This window comes from Teleopsis dalmanni, chromosome 1, assembly GCF_002237135.1.
Source record: "Teleopsis dalmanni isolate 2A chromosome 1, ASM223713v2, whole genome shotgun sequence".
NCBI lineage: Eukaryota > Metazoa > Arthropoda > Insecta > Diptera > Diopsidae > Teleopsis > Teleopsis dalmanni.
Genome location: NC_051846.1, coordinates 180,944,032 through 180,962,967, shown reverse-complemented (window position 1 = coordinate 180,962,967; position 18,936 = coordinate 180,944,032). Strand labels below are relative to the sequence as shown.

General features: G+C 30.0%; 4 protein-coding genes across 4 annotated transcripts; 2 read left to right on the top strand and 2 right to left on the bottom strand.

The window, feature by feature from the left end:
- Positions 1-952: 952 nt before the first annotated feature.
- LOC119666838 (pre-mRNA-splicing factor ATP-dependent RNA helicase PRP16-like) lies at positions 953-3,231 on the bottom strand. Its single transcript, XM_038076118.1, has 3 exons — positions 2,062-3,231; positions 1,221-1,999; positions 953-1,158 (listed from the first exon to the last, which is right to left on the bottom strand). Exons 1-3 carry the CDS (start codon positions 3,114-3,116, stop codon positions 953-955), a joined length of 2,040 nt encoding a protein of 679 aa, XP_037932046.1. The 5' UTR covers positions 3,117-3,231.
- Positions 3,232-4,861: 1,630 nt separating this feature from the next.
- Positions 4,862-5,893, bottom strand: LOC119671529 (neuferricin homolog). Its single transcript, XM_038082210.1, has one exon. The coding sequence runs from the start codon at positions 5,744-5,746 to the stop codon at positions 4,925-4,927; it is 822 nt and encodes a 273-aa protein (XP_037938138.1). The 5' UTR covers positions 5,747-5,893; the 3' UTR covers positions 4,862-4,924.
- A 709-nt stretch (positions 5,894-6,602) lies between these two features.
- On the top strand, positions 6,603-9,462 carry LOC119670524 (kelch-like protein 4). The gene is made up of 6 exons (XM_038080803.1): positions 6,603-6,796; positions 6,861-6,982; positions 7,049-7,128; positions 8,085-8,779; positions 8,847-9,046; positions 9,132-9,462. The coding sequence occupies exons 1-6, from the start codon at positions 6,773-6,775 to the stop codon at positions 9,451-9,453; spliced, it is 1,443 nt and encodes a 480-aa protein (XP_037936731.1). The 5' UTR covers positions 6,603-6,772; the 3' UTR covers positions 9,454-9,462.
- Positions 9,463-12,060: 2,598 nt separating this feature from the next.
- On the top strand, positions 12,061-17,936 carry LOC119670523 (GATA zinc finger domain-containing protein 14-like). The gene is made up of 7 exons (XM_038080801.1): positions 12,061-12,132; positions 12,189-14,642; positions 16,112-16,391; positions 16,830-17,072; positions 17,146-17,345; positions 17,403-17,561; positions 17,623-17,936. The coding sequence occupies exons 1-7, from the start codon at positions 12,080-12,082 to the stop codon at positions 17,804-17,806; spliced, it is 3,573 nt and encodes a 1,190-aa protein (XP_037936729.1). The 5' UTR covers positions 12,061-12,079; the 3' UTR covers positions 17,807-17,936.
- Positions 17,937-18,936: the final 1,000 nt, after the last annotated feature.

Genomic DNA, 18,936 nt, shown 5'->3' with positions numbered 1-18,936 from the left:
GGTGTTCGGAAGGAGAAACCTGACCACTTCAATTAAGTGGGTCCAAAGGTCGACTCAACGGAGGTTTGTGTGTGCAGTGGGGCAAGACAAAAGAATAATAAGACACGGATGCTTGATGGGTGCGATTTAAGTGAAAATAACTTGGATCAAAACAGAGAAATGTCACTTGAATAAGTCGAAGCCAAAGATCAATTAAGCTTAAAAAAGTGTGGATTGGAACTTAAGAGCACATGGGCAGCATCATTGGAAGTAGAGCTGCACACGTTGGGTATATTGATATATTTATGCATTTATCACTGGAGATTTCAAGCGGAGGCTTTTTGAGAGCTTATTGTTCTGTCAGTTGATGATATTTCGTTTAATATTAAACGAAAGTTAATCTTATTTAAATAAGCCTATTTAAAACAATGTTCTTTCCATTTTATGAAATAATAATGTTTATGAAGTGTGAAGGAGATAAGGATTGAATATCAAGTTTTAGGAACCTTCAAACCGTAGTGTGAGAAAACCAAATATTAGACTAGTATACATAGTGTGGCAATAGAATAGGAGGATAAACATGGACTGTAAGATCACAGTTTGAATAATGGATCTTATGTGAGGAAGAAATATAGATATATAAATTTAACAACAACTATAGAAATTATGTGAATATTTATATATCTGTAGTTTATGTACACTTGGTGAATGGAAATCAAGTACAAAGTTAGCTTATCGTGTTTCAGATTTGAAATAGTACAATATTTGAAACTTGCAATCAAATCAGATAGTGGATATTTGGCAATATCTGAAATAGTATTGTGAACTTAATTTTATTTCTTTTCTATTTGAAATAGATACTTTGTCATGGTCACATAGTTTTAATTAGAACATTTTTAATAAATTTTTGATACTGATTGCTACCAATTTTGTCGTATCGAAAAAGTTATAAATGATAATAAAAATAATTAAATTAACTACTAACCTCCCGTAATAATCCGAAAAGTACATCTGTTGAAAGTGAACGTTCATGTGCTTCGTCCATAATTATTGCAGAATATCCATCAAGATCAGGATCTCTTAAACTTTCACGTAACAGAATACCATCTGTCATATATTTAATAACAGTTTTTTCCGAAGTACAGTCTTCAAAACGTATAGCATAGCCAACTTCTTCACCTGAAATTTATACAATTTTAAGAGTAACTAATTGTAACGTAGACAAATATATAGAATCTTACCTAACTTTGTACCCATTTCATCAGAAACACGTTTAGCCACTGACATAGCGGCTACACGTCTCGGTTGTGTACAACCAATCATACCAAAATTACTGTAACCATCTTCATGTAGGTATTGTGTTAACTGCGTTGTTTTACCGCTACCAGTTTCACCAACAATAATAATAACCGAATTCTCACGTATAATATTTAATAATTCTTGACGTACTGCAAATACAGGTAAGAACCGACGTTGTTCACCAATTGTTTTCTTTCGAGCGAAATCACTTTTTCCTCTAGAGTCCTGTTCACGCATATGTTCTGCGAATTTTTGATCACGCCTATAGTCAGCAGTATCATTTTCATTGTCAAATTTTTCATCTTCTTCTTCCACTTTCTTTTCAATACCCATTATATTACCCAGTTTCGTGCCTCCAAGTTCCCAGTGTTTTTTCTGTGCTTTACGTCGTTCTTTTTGCTCACGATAAACACGCACCAAAGGGCTACCTTTGCGTGCAATCAATGCCATATCTGATGTGGGATCTTTCACCGGTATAACCGGCTCAGGTTGCTTAGTAAATACAATGCGACCATCCAAGAAAGGTGGCACAATATGATGTACCAAAAGATGTACGCGTTCCAACGCTTCTTCATCAAAATCTTCATTAACATTAATTGACATAACAACACCGGACGTAAGCATACGATTGCGTTCCCATAATTCATTATCTTTATTGATTTGACGTTGTTGTGCACTTATGCGTTTAGTACGTTTCTGTTCAATAATTTCTTCACGTTTCCTGCAATTATACATAAATAAATATTAACACACAATTTTTTTATATAATTTAATATTACAAACCTAAAGTATTCTGCATTTGCGCCATAAAATGGATTATTTTCCTCATCATAACCTTCATCAATATTATACCACTCGCGGTCTAGTCGACGTTGTTCCTCTTCCCACAAATCTCGATCTTCTTCACTTTCGCCCCATGGTTGACGTGTACTACTTTGTTCGTTAGCTGGCGTAGCGCCAGAACGTTTTCTATCATTGGCCCAAGAATTGTATTTGTGTGCTGGTGTAGGTCTAACAGTATCATCTTCATTGCGTCGACTTTTGTGAGAACGACTACGACTACTACTGCTACTATTAAAACCACTACTCATACTACTGCGAACAGACCAATCACCACGTTCTGAGCTAGCATATGATTTCGGCGTAGGATAATCCCATGATGACTTTTTAGAATGTGAAGGACGTTCACCATCATCTTCATCCCAAGAACTATTTGATACTGAAATTGAGGATGGAGTACGCGGCTCATCTCTATTACGTGGAGTATGTTGTTCACGAGATGATCTTGAACTTCTATTTCTACCTTCCGCATCTCGATTACGTCTATTTCTATCATAATCCCGATCTCTATCTCTTTCACGATCATGTCTTCGATCTCTATCACGCTTATGTTTGTTTCTATCGTTGTGGTCGTGGGTTGAATACCTTACACCACCTTTATTACGAACTCGATTAATATGTTCACGGAGTCTTTCGCGCGCTTGTTCCGAAACACCGCCAGTATGCGAAGGTGTCTCAACTTTTTGTTCACGTATTTGTTTACTTATTTTTTGATAACTTTGCGTGTCAGGTTTTTTGAAAGCAAAATCACTGCTAGTTGGTGTAGCCAAAGCTGTATTGTCAGTGTCATCATAATCATTGTCTTTAAACGAAATTAGGCGTTGCGTTCCTTCCCGCTCTTTACGACGTTGTGCTGCCAATTTGTCAAGACCAAGTATTGATGGCATAGGAATTTTAAATTTACTATCACCGGTATCTTTTTTTTTAATAATCAGACCACCGCGGAAGTCATTATTTGTGCCCTCCAATCGATGTATATTAGTTTCATCATCCGCCATTTATATAATTAATATGTTAGGAATAATAATAACTTTTATTTAGTCATAAAACTCAAAACCAAATGTTTGCTACTAAACGTTTACAAACCACAAACAGCTGACCGCAGATTCAGGGTTGCCAATATTGTTCAAATAAAAATACAAAATATTTGGAATAAATAAATATTATAATTGAAGTTTGTATTAATTGTTAATGTCGTATAAACGCAATTTTTGATATGCTTTCATATAAAATAAATGCAATTTGACTTATTTTAATTTTTAAATAATACAAGTGAACGAACTCAATAAGATAATTCAACAAATAATATAAATTTTTTTTTCGGTAAATGGAAAGCATAGTATGAGATTGTAATATACTAAAACCACTTCGGAATCCAAAATGAACAAATTCCAGCTATTGAGCCGTTAAGGTCAAACGCTGAAAACTCCATTCCGATTACCAAGAAAAAGGCAGACATTAAAATACAGAACGCTTAGTATTTACACAGCAAATATATCGAAACCGAATTTGTATATAAGTGTGATATAGTTACAGTATATAATTTTAAATTAATTTATTTAAAATAATGCAATTGTGTGATAATTACAGTGTACAATTTCAAAGTAATTTGTATATGAATAAATTAATAATGATTATATATGAATATTGCCACCTTCAATTTATGGTAGGAATATAGTAATTATATTATAAGTTTGTTAACTTAAGTCCATAAAAGTGGAGTCAATTCGGATTACTGAAACATTTGAACTGTCTCTCATATTAAAAATCCAGAAAAAAATCAATATATAATATTTATAAAATATTTATATAAATGTTTTAACAGCAAAAACTGAATAAAAATTAAACAATTTATTTCTCATTCAATTGTATGAAATATACATGTGCAAATAACCCATAAACACATCACTGGACTATCGAGCAGTCATGTTTATAATATGTGACGCGAATTAGCGAATAAATGCATATCTTGCATTTTCTATTTTGGTTCAGGTTCCAAGAGCGGTCAGGTTTATGTCCCGAAGCCATTTATCGCCAGAGACGACCAAGTACCGTTCAACTCCTCCCAAAAGGACTTCACAAGCAGGTTCCAGCAACAACAACAATAAGGCTCATATTTTGCATTTTCTAATTTGATCCAAATTATGAAGAAATCAAAAATCTGACTAGCGGAAATCTACTATATTATATATAAATCACCCGAGACTAACATTCTTTGTTATTGTTTGTGCACTTGTTTGCTGAGTTCTCACCATTCGTCTCACAACAATTAAGGTGAGCAACATTTGATCATAAATACAGACGATGTACAATAAATGTTAATAAAAAATGCTTGTTTTCAGTGCTAATGGTTGTTTGTGTAGATAGGTGGGTTCTATATGTATATAATTCTATATAATCCTCTACTACTCCCTTTGTTTAAGTCTTGTTAACCTTAAGTGGCATCTACACCAAAGCGAACGCTTTCGAACGAACGAACATTTGCAGTTATTCGTAGTATCATCCTTTGCAAACTATGAAAGAATAACACATAATTTTATAATTTTATCTACAAATATTTGTAAATCTTTTATTACATTATTCTTTCAATAAAAAAAATCTCTTACATATAACATTTTTTATATGCACTGCATATTTGTATACAATTAAATATCTTTAAATTAATTAAAATGTATAATACATGTAAAAAAAACATTTAAAAATTATTTTTTATATTATTTTTTATAAATTTTTCTATTCACCAACAAGTTAAGTACATAAAACGATATTGTCTTACTGAAAGGAATGATAATATATATGAGCACATTTAATCAACTTTATAAAAACATTCCGTAGCTAAAGGTTCACAATTATCATATGACTTAATCATTACATCTGTAGCATCAAGTTTATCTTGATGTACACAAGCACAGCGAAAAGTGTCGCGTCCCAATTCGAACAGTTTTCTTGGATACCCAGCCCAATCCCGTTCTTTACCGCCACTACTATTTGTACACCAAACTCGCGTTTGGCTCGTCTCAGCATTCCATTGTATATTACAATCCGGATATGATACACGTGAACGATCACTTTCAATTTTTTCTTGCTTGGCTTGATCTAGCAATGCTAAAAATTTGTGATGATAAGAAGTTAACGCACCAGAATTATCATAAAAGCGTCCAATCAATTTCCCAACATATGCATAATCTTTATGATAAAAATTCTTCCAGTTTTCTAAACCTAATAAATCATTTAATTTTAACACAACAACATCGTCTGCTTCATCTTCAACGAAATTCTCGAATTCTCCAGTAATAAAGGAAACAGAAGCATCACGTCCTATAAAGAAATTATAAGAACAACCTGGTCCGTAATGTTTCAAACCTTTGGTGACATCAAATACGTCTCCAAGTAGTGCAAGATATAATGGTGCTCCATTTTCACCATTGTATTTGGCAAGTTCAGCTTTAGTAAATAATGTTTCAGCAATTTGTTTATCGCTTTCGTAATTGATTGGAATTTCAGCTTCTGTTGTAAAAATAAAATTTTTATGCCATGCCAATATTTCCTGGTAGTAAACACCGACAATGACGGCAAGAATTACAAACAAAAATTGCAATTTAAATATCGGTTTCAAAAAACTGAGCATTTTGTTTTAATTAAGGCACGATGTTGTATTATTATTTGTTATTATCAATATAAAAGCTAAATTAAATGCGTATTCATCCTTTGGTTTTGTTAATAATAATATTATTTATTTTAGTTGATTGATTTCTGTTTATGTTTGTGAGTGACGTTTGTGAGTGACGTTTGTTGCTGTCAAAATATTGCAGGGCGCTTCTTACTTAAGAATTTCATTTCATTATTATGTGTAGATGCATTTCTGTTATGTTCCACATTTGAATTATAGTTTTTGATTAATTATTTTTAATTATTAATTTTATTTATGTTCCAGTACGGAATCATTTTTAAAATATATAAATTTGTTATATATTTTTAAGATTTATTATTTTAATGACTAGATTTTACATAGTATATAGTATATAAAGAGTATATAGAACAGAATATAGAAAACGGACGCTTATTCTGCTAAAAATTAGTACTAAAACTAATATTTTGAATAATACTAACAATTAACTCTAAAATGTTAAAACTAACATTTTCAAGATTTTGTGGAACATATTTTATTACGTAAAGTTTTACGTGTTTTCGTGTGAAATGGATGCTAGTGCTAGGTTTAAAAGCAAATAAAATATTTACGTTGATGTTCTAACATTTGCAGATGTTAATAATAATTCCTAATAACACATAATTACATTTATAATCCAAAGAAAAACATTAGCTAAACTTGGTAGCATTGGATTTTAAAAAATTTTTGTACAGCGGCTAATTTCAAATGAAACGTTTGAAGTAAAATTTTTAATTTTTATTCTTAAGAAATATATTACACAATTCAGTTTGATTTTTATTCTGGTTTTATGTATAAAAAATACAAACATTTTGGCTTTTTCTATGTTCAGAAATATGAAATTGTAAAACATTTAAAATTCGCTTAAAGATACTTTACTACAAATAAAAAGAGTGTGGTCTACCTCTGATTAAACTTTAACTATCGTTAGGGAAATTCAAATTTAATTACGGTTAATAGTGAAGTCGGCTTAAAATCACAGCAAAAATGCATCAAATTCGTTTGGACAAAGTAATATATCTATATACATGCTTGTTCTTACTAATAGTAATAAAATTTGTGTGTGCTATTTCAGAAAATGGACAAGGTCGTTGATGGCGCCATAGAAGAAGAGATCTTGCATACTCGAGAGATTAAAAAGCATCACTCAATTTTAAAAATTGAAGCAAATACCACCTCACCGGAAAATTTGTATGAGTAAGTTTTGTCTAAAAATTATATATATTTCAAGCTTTTTAATTCAAACTGTCGTCTGATTTTTAGTAACCTCTTTTGTTCAAGTTTGAACTTCTTGAATTATTCAGAAACCGAAATTGATACACATAATAAAGTTAAAAAACTTGGTAAGTATTTTAAATGGTAAAAAGTTAGCAAAAAACATCAAACTTTGCCTCAATCCTTTACTCCGCTGGGAGCTAGCACCCCATTTATTCTTAGGGTATGGAACTTCTAATCAAGAAATTTTTTTTTAGCCTTTTAAATATATTTATATTTTTAAACAATTAATACAAAACTACTTAGATTAAACTCATATATTCTAAAATTAAATCAGCTTTTCGAAAACATCTCCATACTATTATCATTTTATAATCATAATCATTTTTTTGATGTATTATGGTTTATATATTATGGATTATAAGATTTCTATTAAAAATTATATCTGCCTATAAGATAGTGTCTTCTTTGATGTGCTGAGAAAAATTTGTATGAGATTTGAACGGAAAGAATTGGAATTATTGCATTTGCAGGAATTATAATAGACTTGTAGGAAGTCAATACAAGGCTTTTTGGGTGGGTTTTACTTCAATCCACTGAAGATTGTTCTTCAATCTTCGAAATTTAATTGTAATTCCATGCTTTATTAATAGCTATGAGTAAAGTCTAATACTAATAAAAACTGTTCTAAAATATCCAAATTTTGTGGATCATTTGTTTTATATGGAGTTTTATGTCAATTTTCTGCTCGAAATGGATGCAAGTTATTGTTTAAGTTAGAAACAGAAAATTGTTATGATATTTAGTTGCACACGGAAATGGGAGATGTGGTAGTAAATCATAGATTAACAGGTTACTAGTTATTGTTCGACCTGAGCAAAAATCTGAAGAATTTTACAGGAGTCGCTACAATATTAAGTTACCCTAAGTTTTGGAGGGGAGCATCATTAGACTGAGATTCATAGATTCTAAAATCTATATATAGTAATTCTGTATTTAAATTTTTAGTTGATATATATATATATATATTACAATCTTTGCTTGATAATTTAAATTAAGTATAATATATTTTTTTATTATAAAGATCACTCGGTTTTAGCAAATAAAAATAGACCCAGGATCTTATCTCAAATAAAACCGCCATGTAAAAAAACAAGTAAATTGGAAAAATTCAAAGAAATATCTTTGGATGATATGGGATTTAATTGTCATGTAGTGAAAGATTGGGATCATATTAAACAACCTTTCAAAGAAAGTCTCTCTGTGCTTTTAAGAAGAATGGTTCACAAAAATGAAATGGCTAACGTTGAAATTCGCATTGGTCCAATGAAGTTCCGTTGTCATCTTATTGTATTGCAGTGCTACTCGTCATATTTTAACAAATGTAAAAATGAGACGTGTATATATCTTCCAGAAAATTTCGTTTCTCCAGGTTCATTTATGATGCTCTACAATTGGATGTTGAGTGAAAATCCATTATTGGAACGAGAAGGAATTTTGGAGTTGTTTATTGCAGCCTCATTTTTAGGTGTTACCTCTTTGATCAACCACTGTTGGATATGTCTTGACGATGACGAACGATTCCGTGAAGATTCAGCATTCATGTTATATTTGGAAGCACGTGATTATGGTTTAAGTGATATACAGGAATTGATGCTCCGACGTATATGTAAGTTTTTCCTTATATTGGTGGCATCAAAGGAGTTTCTTCTACTGAAGCCTTACGAAATCAAAATATTATTACAGTCGAATAATATTGGTGCAAACTCTGAAGTTGAGGTAACTTATTTAATTTAATTTTGTTGAAATTTTTTTTAACTTATTTTAATTTTTATAAATTGTTAAGATATTTTTGTCGATGGTACGTTGGCTGAATCACGATTGGGTTGATAGGAAGAAACTGGCTGTTAGTGTAATGAAACGTATACGATTTAGTTTAATGCCACCATGGTACCTGGTGACACTTAATAAAAAAAATGATTGTCCTGATACTGATCGTGTAATAGATTTTCCCGAAGTTAAGAAATTTATCGGCGATGCGATTTCGTAAGTTATATGTTTTCGGTTTGCAATTGTTATTTATTAAAATGAATTTTTAAAATTGTTTTTAATTAATTTAATTTTTTAATAGGTTCACTACCACTCAGATGTATTATGGTAATAATAAGGAAGATTTTATGTTCTTCTTGGAAAAGTATAATTTGCATACACCACCTCAACGTCAATGGATTATTGATTTAAAATGTTTTTATCATCACCGTCTCGATTGTTCTAATATGCAGTATATTACTTACCAGAGTTTTAAGGAGTATCTGAAACAAATTCAACGTGCCGGCGTCGATTACTGGCGTACCTTCTTCTTGATCCAAGATACTGATGATTGTATACAATGCTGCACTTCTGTAGATAACGACAAAATTGCCACTAAATTTAATGCCGTATGTGAAATTTAAATTTGAATCGATATTTAAATTTAAAATTTTAAAAAATTTTGTATAAATTTTCAAATGTTTATAAATTTTAGTCAAAATAAATTTTACAATTGTTTTTAAAGATATTTAATCATTTCCATACATATATATATGTACATATTTTCTATTTAATAATTATTTAAGTGAAAAGTTTATTAGTGGAGAGAAAGTTATGTGCAATTGATAGATATTATCAAAATATTTAATAGAGAGATATATGTTTATAGATAATTTATTTATTATTTAAAAGATATTTAATAAATCAACATATTTTAAGGAAAACCCATCTGTCCGGTAGGTTTTTGTTTGCCGACATAATCCCAATCCTTATTCTAATCCTTATTCTAATCCTAAATCTAATCATTCTAATCAATTTAAATCTAATCTAAATGTAATCAATTATTTTAGTAGTTTTCTCAATGTATTATATTTATTATATAAATATATATATATATATAAATACATATATGAATATATATTTCATATATTTCATTAATTTGTTTCAAATTCCAGGTTTTTTTTTTAATTATAATTTTTGTTAAGTTTATGAGTTCAGCTATAGATAATTATTTTCAGAAGTATTTTTTAAAATATAATGAATTATATTACATTGAGCATAATAAAACCGTTTGCAAAATATCATCTGGAAGTAGCACCATTAGCTCATTCATCTTTTTTTTCATGATCAAAAACTACGTTTATCGTATATATATGCATCCAAACCCACTGGTTACACATTTGATGTCCCCCTCCAACACTTTCATAAGGCTGAGAAGAAAAATTTCGAGAGACATCTTAAATGTATATATGGATATGTCACTGGGCATAATCCACACACCCCTTTCTTTCTTTAGATCGTACCAAGTATTACTTATTGTCATTTATACTTGACAGATTGTAATAAAATAGATGGATTCAAAACAAAAAAAATCTATATTTTCACCGAATGAGTTTTCGTGTCAAATCACGGTTCACTAATAAAGTTAGTATTATCAAGTTAACTAGTTAACTTTGGAAAAATTTCTCCAAATGCTACATAATAGATCTCAAAAGCTGTGGAGCAACACATAAGCGTAGTCGGGAAGAGGAGCCGAAAGGAGCAAGGAACAATTTTCGTGAAATCCAACAAGGAAGAAACGAAGAAAATATTAGAGTACAATAATTTTAATCATCATCAATAAAGTTCTAATTCTAATAGAAATGAAGAATCTATTATTACAATATATTATTTACTAAAAACAAATTTATTCATTAAAATTCGCTTTGGGTAGATTTTAAAGACAAATTACACCACCCAAATGTATAATTTGGCTCGTCCATGGTGTGCTTATGTACTTATGAATCAGTAAATAATATAAGATATTTTTCTTGTGAATGTTTATTAACAAAGTTTCAAATAAATCTTAATCCAACTAATTATTTTATGTATAATAATTTATGAGTGGGCTAATTGGTCATTTAAATAAAAATAAAAAAACTACAATTTATTTTTATATTTAAAACAAATTATATTTTATTAAGATATTTTCCGATATTTGAAGTATCTTCGATAGTCATCTTCAGGGAAATTCAGTCAGAAATATCCGTCTTATCTTAAATTGTCTTCTTTAGCAACAATTTATTCCCTAAAGAGGTACGAAATATTCAATATTTATAGTTAAAGAAGCTTAATGGATAGCTAGTTAGTTAATTAGTTAGTTAGTCTTTAAGTTAGTCTGTAGTTAGCTAAATAGGTTGGATGGAAGTTGCGGCCCCATCCACCAAAGCTCCCTTGAGCTCAAGTAATGACCGATTGTGATAACTAAGTTTAATGAGAAGATAGAGATCACTTAGTTTTAATCACACACGATCTCTTTAAGATTTTTAATTTACTAGGTTTAATGTTAATTTAAGAATTACTAATTTGAATTTTATTCTTATTAATATTTCTATATAATTTAAATGTTTTAAAATACTTTTTATTATTATTTTATTATTTTAATTATTTTAATTATTTTAATTATTATTTTAATATTATGGTACAATAGTGTATTACCTGTAGAGCTCTTCAACAATGTTTTTTTTTCAATTTTATTTTGTTATTTAAAAACTATAATTATTTATATATCTGTTTTACATAAGATCAAATATAAATATAACTTACTAAGTAAGCGTTGCAATATATAAATTCTGACATATATAATACAATTTTTTTATTTTTATAGGAAAAAAATTTAAATTAAATATATTTACATATATTTTCTCTTATTTTATGAATCGAACTATATATTAATAAACTTTAAAACCACAATTGGGTTCTAGGTATATGATAATACTGCAACAAATTATTGGAACTCTTCATCCAACAAAAAAATAAAAAAACAACAAAGGTTAGTTATATTCATAGTTTATCGTATTATGTATTTTAATATATATAAAATATATAAATGTGCAATATATTTTATGTATATATAAATATATTATGCAATTATATAATTATATATATTATCACCGATTATAATATGCGTACCTAATTATTCTATTTATATATAAATAATATATTATAAAAAATATATATTTTTTTAATTCTATAATATTAGATTATTTCAACAGTAAAATTGTAAGAGATATGGATGCAGATTATGCTGACAATGGTGACTTTCTCGAAAGCAATGGAAAAGAGTAAGTTGGTATCAAACCAAATTATAAACCCTCTAACACTCATATTGTACTTATAGCCAGCAATTAGACAATTATCAGTTGAAAAAGTCACAATTTAAAGTAGACCGTAACAAATCTATCGATAATCATGCTAAAAACTCCAAAATACCTAATATAAAGTTTGAAGAAAATAATTATGAGTTTAATGATGAGCATAAACACAAAGATAATGTTGGTGATGATTATGATCATAATAATTATGAAGAACAATGTTATGACAGCAATTGTAATAATGTTTGTAAATCCGAGTTTATTCAAAATAATGATTCATCTGGCAATGATAACTGTGATTACGATAAAAATGTTTGTAAGATCCATCAGATTAAGAATAGTTCTAGAACAACTCCATGTATTAGTAATACTTTTGCTGATGATGGTCAGAATTCTGTTACTCAAAATGATTCCAAAACAATTTCTGAAATGAAAATTCGGAATGACATTATACGGATTGATGACAACTATAAAAATCTTTGCAGCAAACATTATAAATATCTTCACGACGCTGTAATTGATACTTCTGAAACAAATGATCTTCAATGTCGCAATCTTAACAGTAACGATGTCATTGATTCAAATTTGAATCCAAGTATTGGGACTCAAAATAATCAAATTAAACATTCCTGTGGTAAAGCAAATCATGATTTAATTATACAGGAAAATGTCACTGGAACTAACGATATCGATAGCCATTGCAATCAACATAATGAGCATATTCATAGTTCTAATATTTCCGAATACTACAGCAGGGATCAACAGTATCAGAATTATGAAAATAACTTTGTAGATCAAACATGTATGAAGCACAATACTATGACGAGCAGAGATACTAAAAAAATGTCAGACAATACATCTCATAATTTAAGGGCACCGTTAAATGCTACTACAATCCCTAATGATAATTACCGACACTGTGAAACGCATCGTCAACATAAAAATGAGAATACTATTGTTATTCAAAAACCTTACAATAAATTCACATATCAGAATAATAATAATCATCCTGAAAATATAAATAATTTAAATCAACAAAACAATAAACCTAATCTATTTAATCGCAACGAGATGTATGATAACCAGACAGCTAACTCAGATGTGAAAGATAATTTTAATTGCAATTCAAACATTGATGAAAGCAAATATTTTGAGGAAATTGATCATTTAAATGAATATAAAAATCGACAACAATGTTCACAAAGGAGTCCCCAAGTTCAGTCAGAATTATCTCAGCAAGGAAAGCAGAGCTTACAAGCAAATTGTAGTCACAATGATAACGTAAGAAAATCAAGGCTTACAGTTCCTAAAATTGATTGTAACCACATGGAAAAATATGCTGGAAATAATACTTCTCAACAGGAACATCTGAATCAGTATATAGGATATAGTCACAATCATAATGTCAGAAAATCTAGACTGACAGTTCCTAAAATTGATTGTAACCACATGAAGAACTATTCTGGAAATAATACTTCTCAACAGGAACATATGAATCAGTATATAGCATATAGTCACACTGATAATGTCAGAAAATCAAGACTGACAGTTTCTAAAATTGATTGCAATCAGATGGAAAACTATGCTGGAAATAATACTTCTCAACAGGAAAGCCTGAATCGGTGTATAGGATATGGTTGCAATGATAATGTAAGAAAATCAAGGCTTACAGTTCCTAAAAAAGATTGTAACCAAATGGAAAACTATGCTGGAAATAATACTTCTCAACAAGAAAACGTGAATCAATGTATAGGTTATGATCGCAATGCTAGTGTAAGAAATTCAAGGCTTACAGCTCCAAAAATTGATTGCGAACACAAAGAATACTACGCTGGAAATAATACTTCTCAACAGGAAAACCTGAATCAGTCTATAGGATTTGGTCGCAATGATAATGTAAGAAAGTCAAGACTGACAGTCACTAAAATTGATTATAACCACATGGAAACCTATGCTGAAAATAATACTTCGCAACAGGAAAACATGAATCAGTGTATAGGATATGGTTACAGTAATAATGTAAGGAAAACAAAACTTACAACTTCAAAGAATGAATATAAACAGAATATAACCAGCTTAACTGGAAGTAATATCTCTCAACAGGGAAACCATAACATGCCAACAAGATATGTTTGTGATGATAATGTTAGGAAATCAAGACTTACAGTTCCCAGTAATAATAATAATCGAACGGAAAACTATTATACATATGAAGAGGGAAATCGTAATACACAAATAAAATGTGGTCACAACGATAATGTAAGGAAAACAAGGCTTACAGTTCCCAATAACGAATACAATCGAATGGAAAAGTATGATAGATCTCAACAGGGCAACCTAAGAAGATTAACTACACATGGCTATAACAATAATGTAAGTGAAACTAAACTTACATCTACAAATTATAACAATAATCAATCGGAAAATGCTACCATAAGCAATACATTTGAAGAAATTCCAGATGAAGTAGTAAAGCAGGAGTAAGTACAATTAATTTTACATAGTTTATATGTTACTTAATATTAGTATAAGATATATAAGATAGGTCTATCTGAGGGTAAAGATTGTCGTACCTGCCTATATTAGAATGTAACTTCTAGTTATATTATGTGTGACTCTCCAATTTCGATCCGAGCGAAAGGAAAAATATTAGTCTGCAATTTTATATCCCTAACTGCTATTAGATGAGGATATAGATTGTTCTTTTTGCTAATACAAGGATGTGATTTCTAGTTACAACATTTGTCACTATTCTTGTGCTTTAATGTGGACCAGAAGGACAATACTTATCTTGGAGTTTATATCCCTAACTGATATTATAAAACCTTCAACGAGAGAATTTAGGGATCACGTTCGAATCTGGTTACTTATTGTTCAGTTAGAGCAAGTTATTAGCACAAAAGATTTACTATGTAGTACTTTGTTCCACTGGGAGCTTATAATCCAATTATCTTTTATTCTAATTGTGAACAAACACTTTTTTAAATTAATTTTATAATTTTTTATTTTAATTAAATTGATATAGGTACAGTCAAACTTTCATAATTCGATGTACCATTTTGCAAAAAAAAGGTTCGACTTATGAAGACTTCGAGTTAAAGAAGTTTTTATAAAGTCTTTTTATAATTGTATGTAATTTACTGTCTGAAACCTGTTGCACTCTATTTAGTTCGATTTATAGAAAAGATCCGATCAAAAATACATAAGGGACAGAGCCCTGAAGTTATATGTGAAAACTGACAGGCTGTAGGATATTAGCACTATCTAATCTTAGAGTAATCACTCTCCGCACGGGGAGGTACGCAGATCTTAGATCAATCACTGAATAATCATGAAGCTTATAAGGAATACATAAATTAGTCAATGAGATAGGTAGGACTCTGCAGTACTCCCAGCTATCAAAAAGTAGAAGTGTCTAGTTGCGCTGACTCGAAAAAAGGATCAACATACATATATACATTTATAGAAAATTCGAGTTAAAGAAGTTCGAGTTATGGAAGTTTGACTGTTTATTATATATATCAACAACACAATATTAATCAATACAACACAGCCAGCCTATTGTGAATCTACATTGGGATCTACAGTCATGGTGACAACTTTTTACAATATATTTCTTATGATCCATTTGAGATGCGAAACTACTGAAGTTCATCATACTATATATTATAAATATAATTTTTAGGAAGGAAATAAAGGAAATAAAAAGGAAAAAAATAAAACTAGGAAGGATATAAAACTTTTTCGCAGAATACATGTTGTCCAGGCATATATTACATTCTTAAATCATATTCTCAATATCTTCTCATAAGTCAGATATTGAAGATAGTTCTATTATATGTTCTGGTACACATATACATATGAAGAAAATATAAATTAAAATTACATATTCAAATTCAAAGCTGACAAATATTTTCTTGACTTTACGTTATTATATATTCTTTCACAGCGCTGAAGATCAAATTATAATCTTTGGTGGTGTGAATTCTAATTGCACTTATTGTGAAGAGGAATGCAATCAAGAGTGTTCATATCCAATATCACAACATCCATACAATTTTTACGATGGTGATGATCAAGTGTTGTATTACACACAAAATGCAAAAAAATGGTCAAATTTAAGTAGAGTACCTGGTGGATCTCGTGCTCATCACGTAGTGGTGACATGCAATGGACTTGTTTATTTAATTGGTGGTGCAACTATGACAGAAGGTTGTCCAAATAATTTGGTAAATTTTTGTCAAATTAGATATATACTACTCACTCTGTTTTGCTAAGTTATAGCAAGTTGTGAGGGCGAGAACACCTCTGTTGCAGAATTGCAATATTACAATGAAACAGCTGTTTTTGCAACATACCATAGCAACAGATGTCAAAACAGCTTTCCATATCTACATGGGAAGCTACAGATGTCAAAACAGCTGTTTTTTTTGTATATATACATGCATATATGTATACTTGGGTTTACATATAGCAAGATTGCAATAAACTTTGTGCTTGTATTTTGTTGTTGTCCATTGCAAGCTCGCGCAATCTGTGCCTTTCGTGCACCTTGCAATGAATTTGCAAGACAGAGTGAATACCCTTATTATATATATTCATAATTTTTTGCAATAGTAAAATTTAACAACTTTTATTTTTTTTTTATTTCTCAAATTATTAAAAAGGTTTTTGAAAAATCCGTGTGGAGTTATAATCCGAATACTTTCGAGTGGTTTCAAGAAGTAGATATACCTGAGTTACGACGCGATTTTGCTGCAGTGGCAATTGACAATATTGTCAAGAGTGAGCTAAATTCAAACTGTAGCAATCTGCCAATTGGAATTTTCGTAATCGGCGGAGAAGATCCAGACCAAGTCGCACTAAATACGGTGTGGTTTTATAATATTGAAAGAAAAGTCTGGCATAAGGTATTTGAAACTTCTTTTATAAGCAATTATTTAATTAATTAAATTTTTATAAAATGTTTGCATTTCGTTTAAGATGCCGTCGCTGAGTTTGGGATGTTATGGTTTGACTGCTGTTGTGTTCAGAAACGAAATTTGGACAGCTGGTGGCATTACTCAAATAAAAGGGCGTAATAGACTGATAGAAAAATTATCTGACGCAATGGAATGTATACCACTCACTAATATAAAAAACAGGAAATGGGTTTCATCACGTACACGTTTACGTATACCAAGGTACTTTTTATTTTTATAATTAATAAAAATCAAATTTTTCAATAATCTTACTACAAGGGTTTTTGGAAGATTCTGCAAGGTATCCCCAACTGAATTGCTTTTGATTGGTGGTTTATGTAATAATGAAGAAAATATATGTGTTTCTGTTGACTTGATTGATTTTTTTAATCCGAATACTAAGTTATGGGAATATTTGGGTAACTTGACAATACCAAGGTGATAATTAGTTAGGTGATAATCCAATTACAATAAATTAAAAAAAAATTGATTTTTACAGATACTTTCATGATGTAGTTCTTGATGGTGATCGGATAATTATAATTGGTGGAGTTAGTTCGGGTGAACAACGAAATTTATCTGAAGTAGAATCATATTACTATAGAACTAATGAGGGTGCCATTGATATGCCGGCACTGCCATGGGGTATTTCAGCTTGTAGTGCAATTAAATGGTCTAATTAAAAAAAAAGGGATTTGAATTAAGTTCATACTAATAGCTTTTATTTTTTTATTATTGAAAACGATTATTATACTATTAGCATAACAACCCATATCTGTATGGAATAAATTTTATATTTTAATAAATGTTTTGGATTTGGGCAATAATTTAGATTTTGTTAGTTTAATTGCCATTATGTTTATTATTATAGCTATAATTGTAATTTAATTATAATGATGTTTTTGGATAGCAAACGTTTGAACAAATTAAACAAGCGGTATATTAATAACTACAAATTCTTTCATCACGGAGAGTCACTATATAGCTCTTCGAGGACTGTAATATAATGATTCTTATTCAAATGAGATGCACAATGGAGGACCTATGCACACAAAAAATGTATATATAATAAATTTTTTTATTTTATTTAGGTTTACTTTTCTAAACCACATCATCTGCCCAACCCATCTACCTTGTGGTTAACTATGTTGCGAAAAACTATTTAGATATGAATGAACTAAATTTTTTTTATACAGACCAGAAGGACCCCAAATGAACTGTAGGATCAGCGTACAAACTACTAGGAAAGATATATCTTCCACATTAAAGTCAGAGTAAACCAATTTGATAAATTTATAAACTTAGCAAAGTTTTCAAATATTGCTCGAGGATGACAGCTCTCTGAGGTCGGTAATAAAAGAAGTACCAAAGATTTTTAATCTTCTATTAACCACAAAATTTATATTGATAAAGAAAGGCAAACATGTATATCTCCCCCTCTTCAGAACCTTTCTATTATCCAATGATCAATACATTAGTGCTGAGTAGTTTTTGCTTTAGTTGAAGCAATGGTACGTTTCCTAACCACTTTGGACCAAGTAGATTTTGAGCTCTGATAGGAGTTTTTACCTGCTCAGGTTTTTCAACTAAAATATTTTTGTTTTGATTGATAGTTTAGCAGTTGCAAGTTGGTGACCTATATCCGAGAAATGAAAGTCAGGAAGGGGAATGCCTGCTCATATGCCTTGCAGTTGTCCAAGATGTCCCTGTGTTCAGGTACTAATGTATACTGCACGCTGACATACTTAATTAGCTTATTAAGAGAAGTTCGGCATTGTTGCACCATGGAGAATTTAGCTGTAGTACCTAGTAG

Excerpts from the sequence above, each read along its gene's own strand:
- LOC119666838 (XM_038076118.1), bottom strand. The coding sequence starts at position 3,116 with ATGGCGGATGATGAAACTAATATACATCGATTGGAGGGCACAAATAAT. Across the intron at positions 2,000-2,061 it reads GCAAATGCAGAATACTTTAG|GAAACGTGAAGAAATTATTG; the intron begins GTTTGTAATATT and ends GTATAATTGCAG. Across the intron at positions 1,159-1,220 it reads TGAAATGGGTACAAAGTTAG|GTGAAGAAGTTGGCTATGCT; the intron begins GTAAGATTCTAT and ends TATAAATTTCAG.
- LOC119671529 (XM_038082210.1), bottom strand. The coding sequence starts at position 5,746 with ATGCTCAGTTTTTTGAAACCGATATTTAAATTGCAATTTTTGTTTGTA.
- LOC119670524 (XM_038080803.1), top strand. The coding sequence starts at position 6,773 with ATGCATCAAATTCGTTTGGACAAA. Across the intron at positions 6,797-6,860 it reads ATCAAATTCGTTTGGACAAA|AAAATGGACAAGGTCGTTGA; the intron begins GTAATATATCTA and ends GTGCTATTTCAG. Across the intron at positions 7,129-8,084 it reads TAATAAAGTTAAAAAACTTG|ATCACTCGGTTTTAGCAAAT; the intron begins GTAAGTATTTTA and ends TTTATTATAAAG.
- LOC119670523 (XM_038080801.1), top strand. The coding sequence starts at position 12,080 with ATGGATGCAGATTATGCTGACAATGGTGACTTTCTCGAAAGCAATGGA. Across the intron at positions 12,133-12,188 it reads CTCGAAAGCAATGGAAAAGA|CCAGCAATTAGACAATTATC; the intron begins GTAAGTTGGTAT and ends TTGTACTTATAG. Across the intron at positions 17,073-17,145 it reads AAAGAAAAGTCTGGCATAAG|ATGCCGTCGCTGAGTTTGGG; the intron begins GTATTTGAAACT and ends ATTTCGTTTAAG.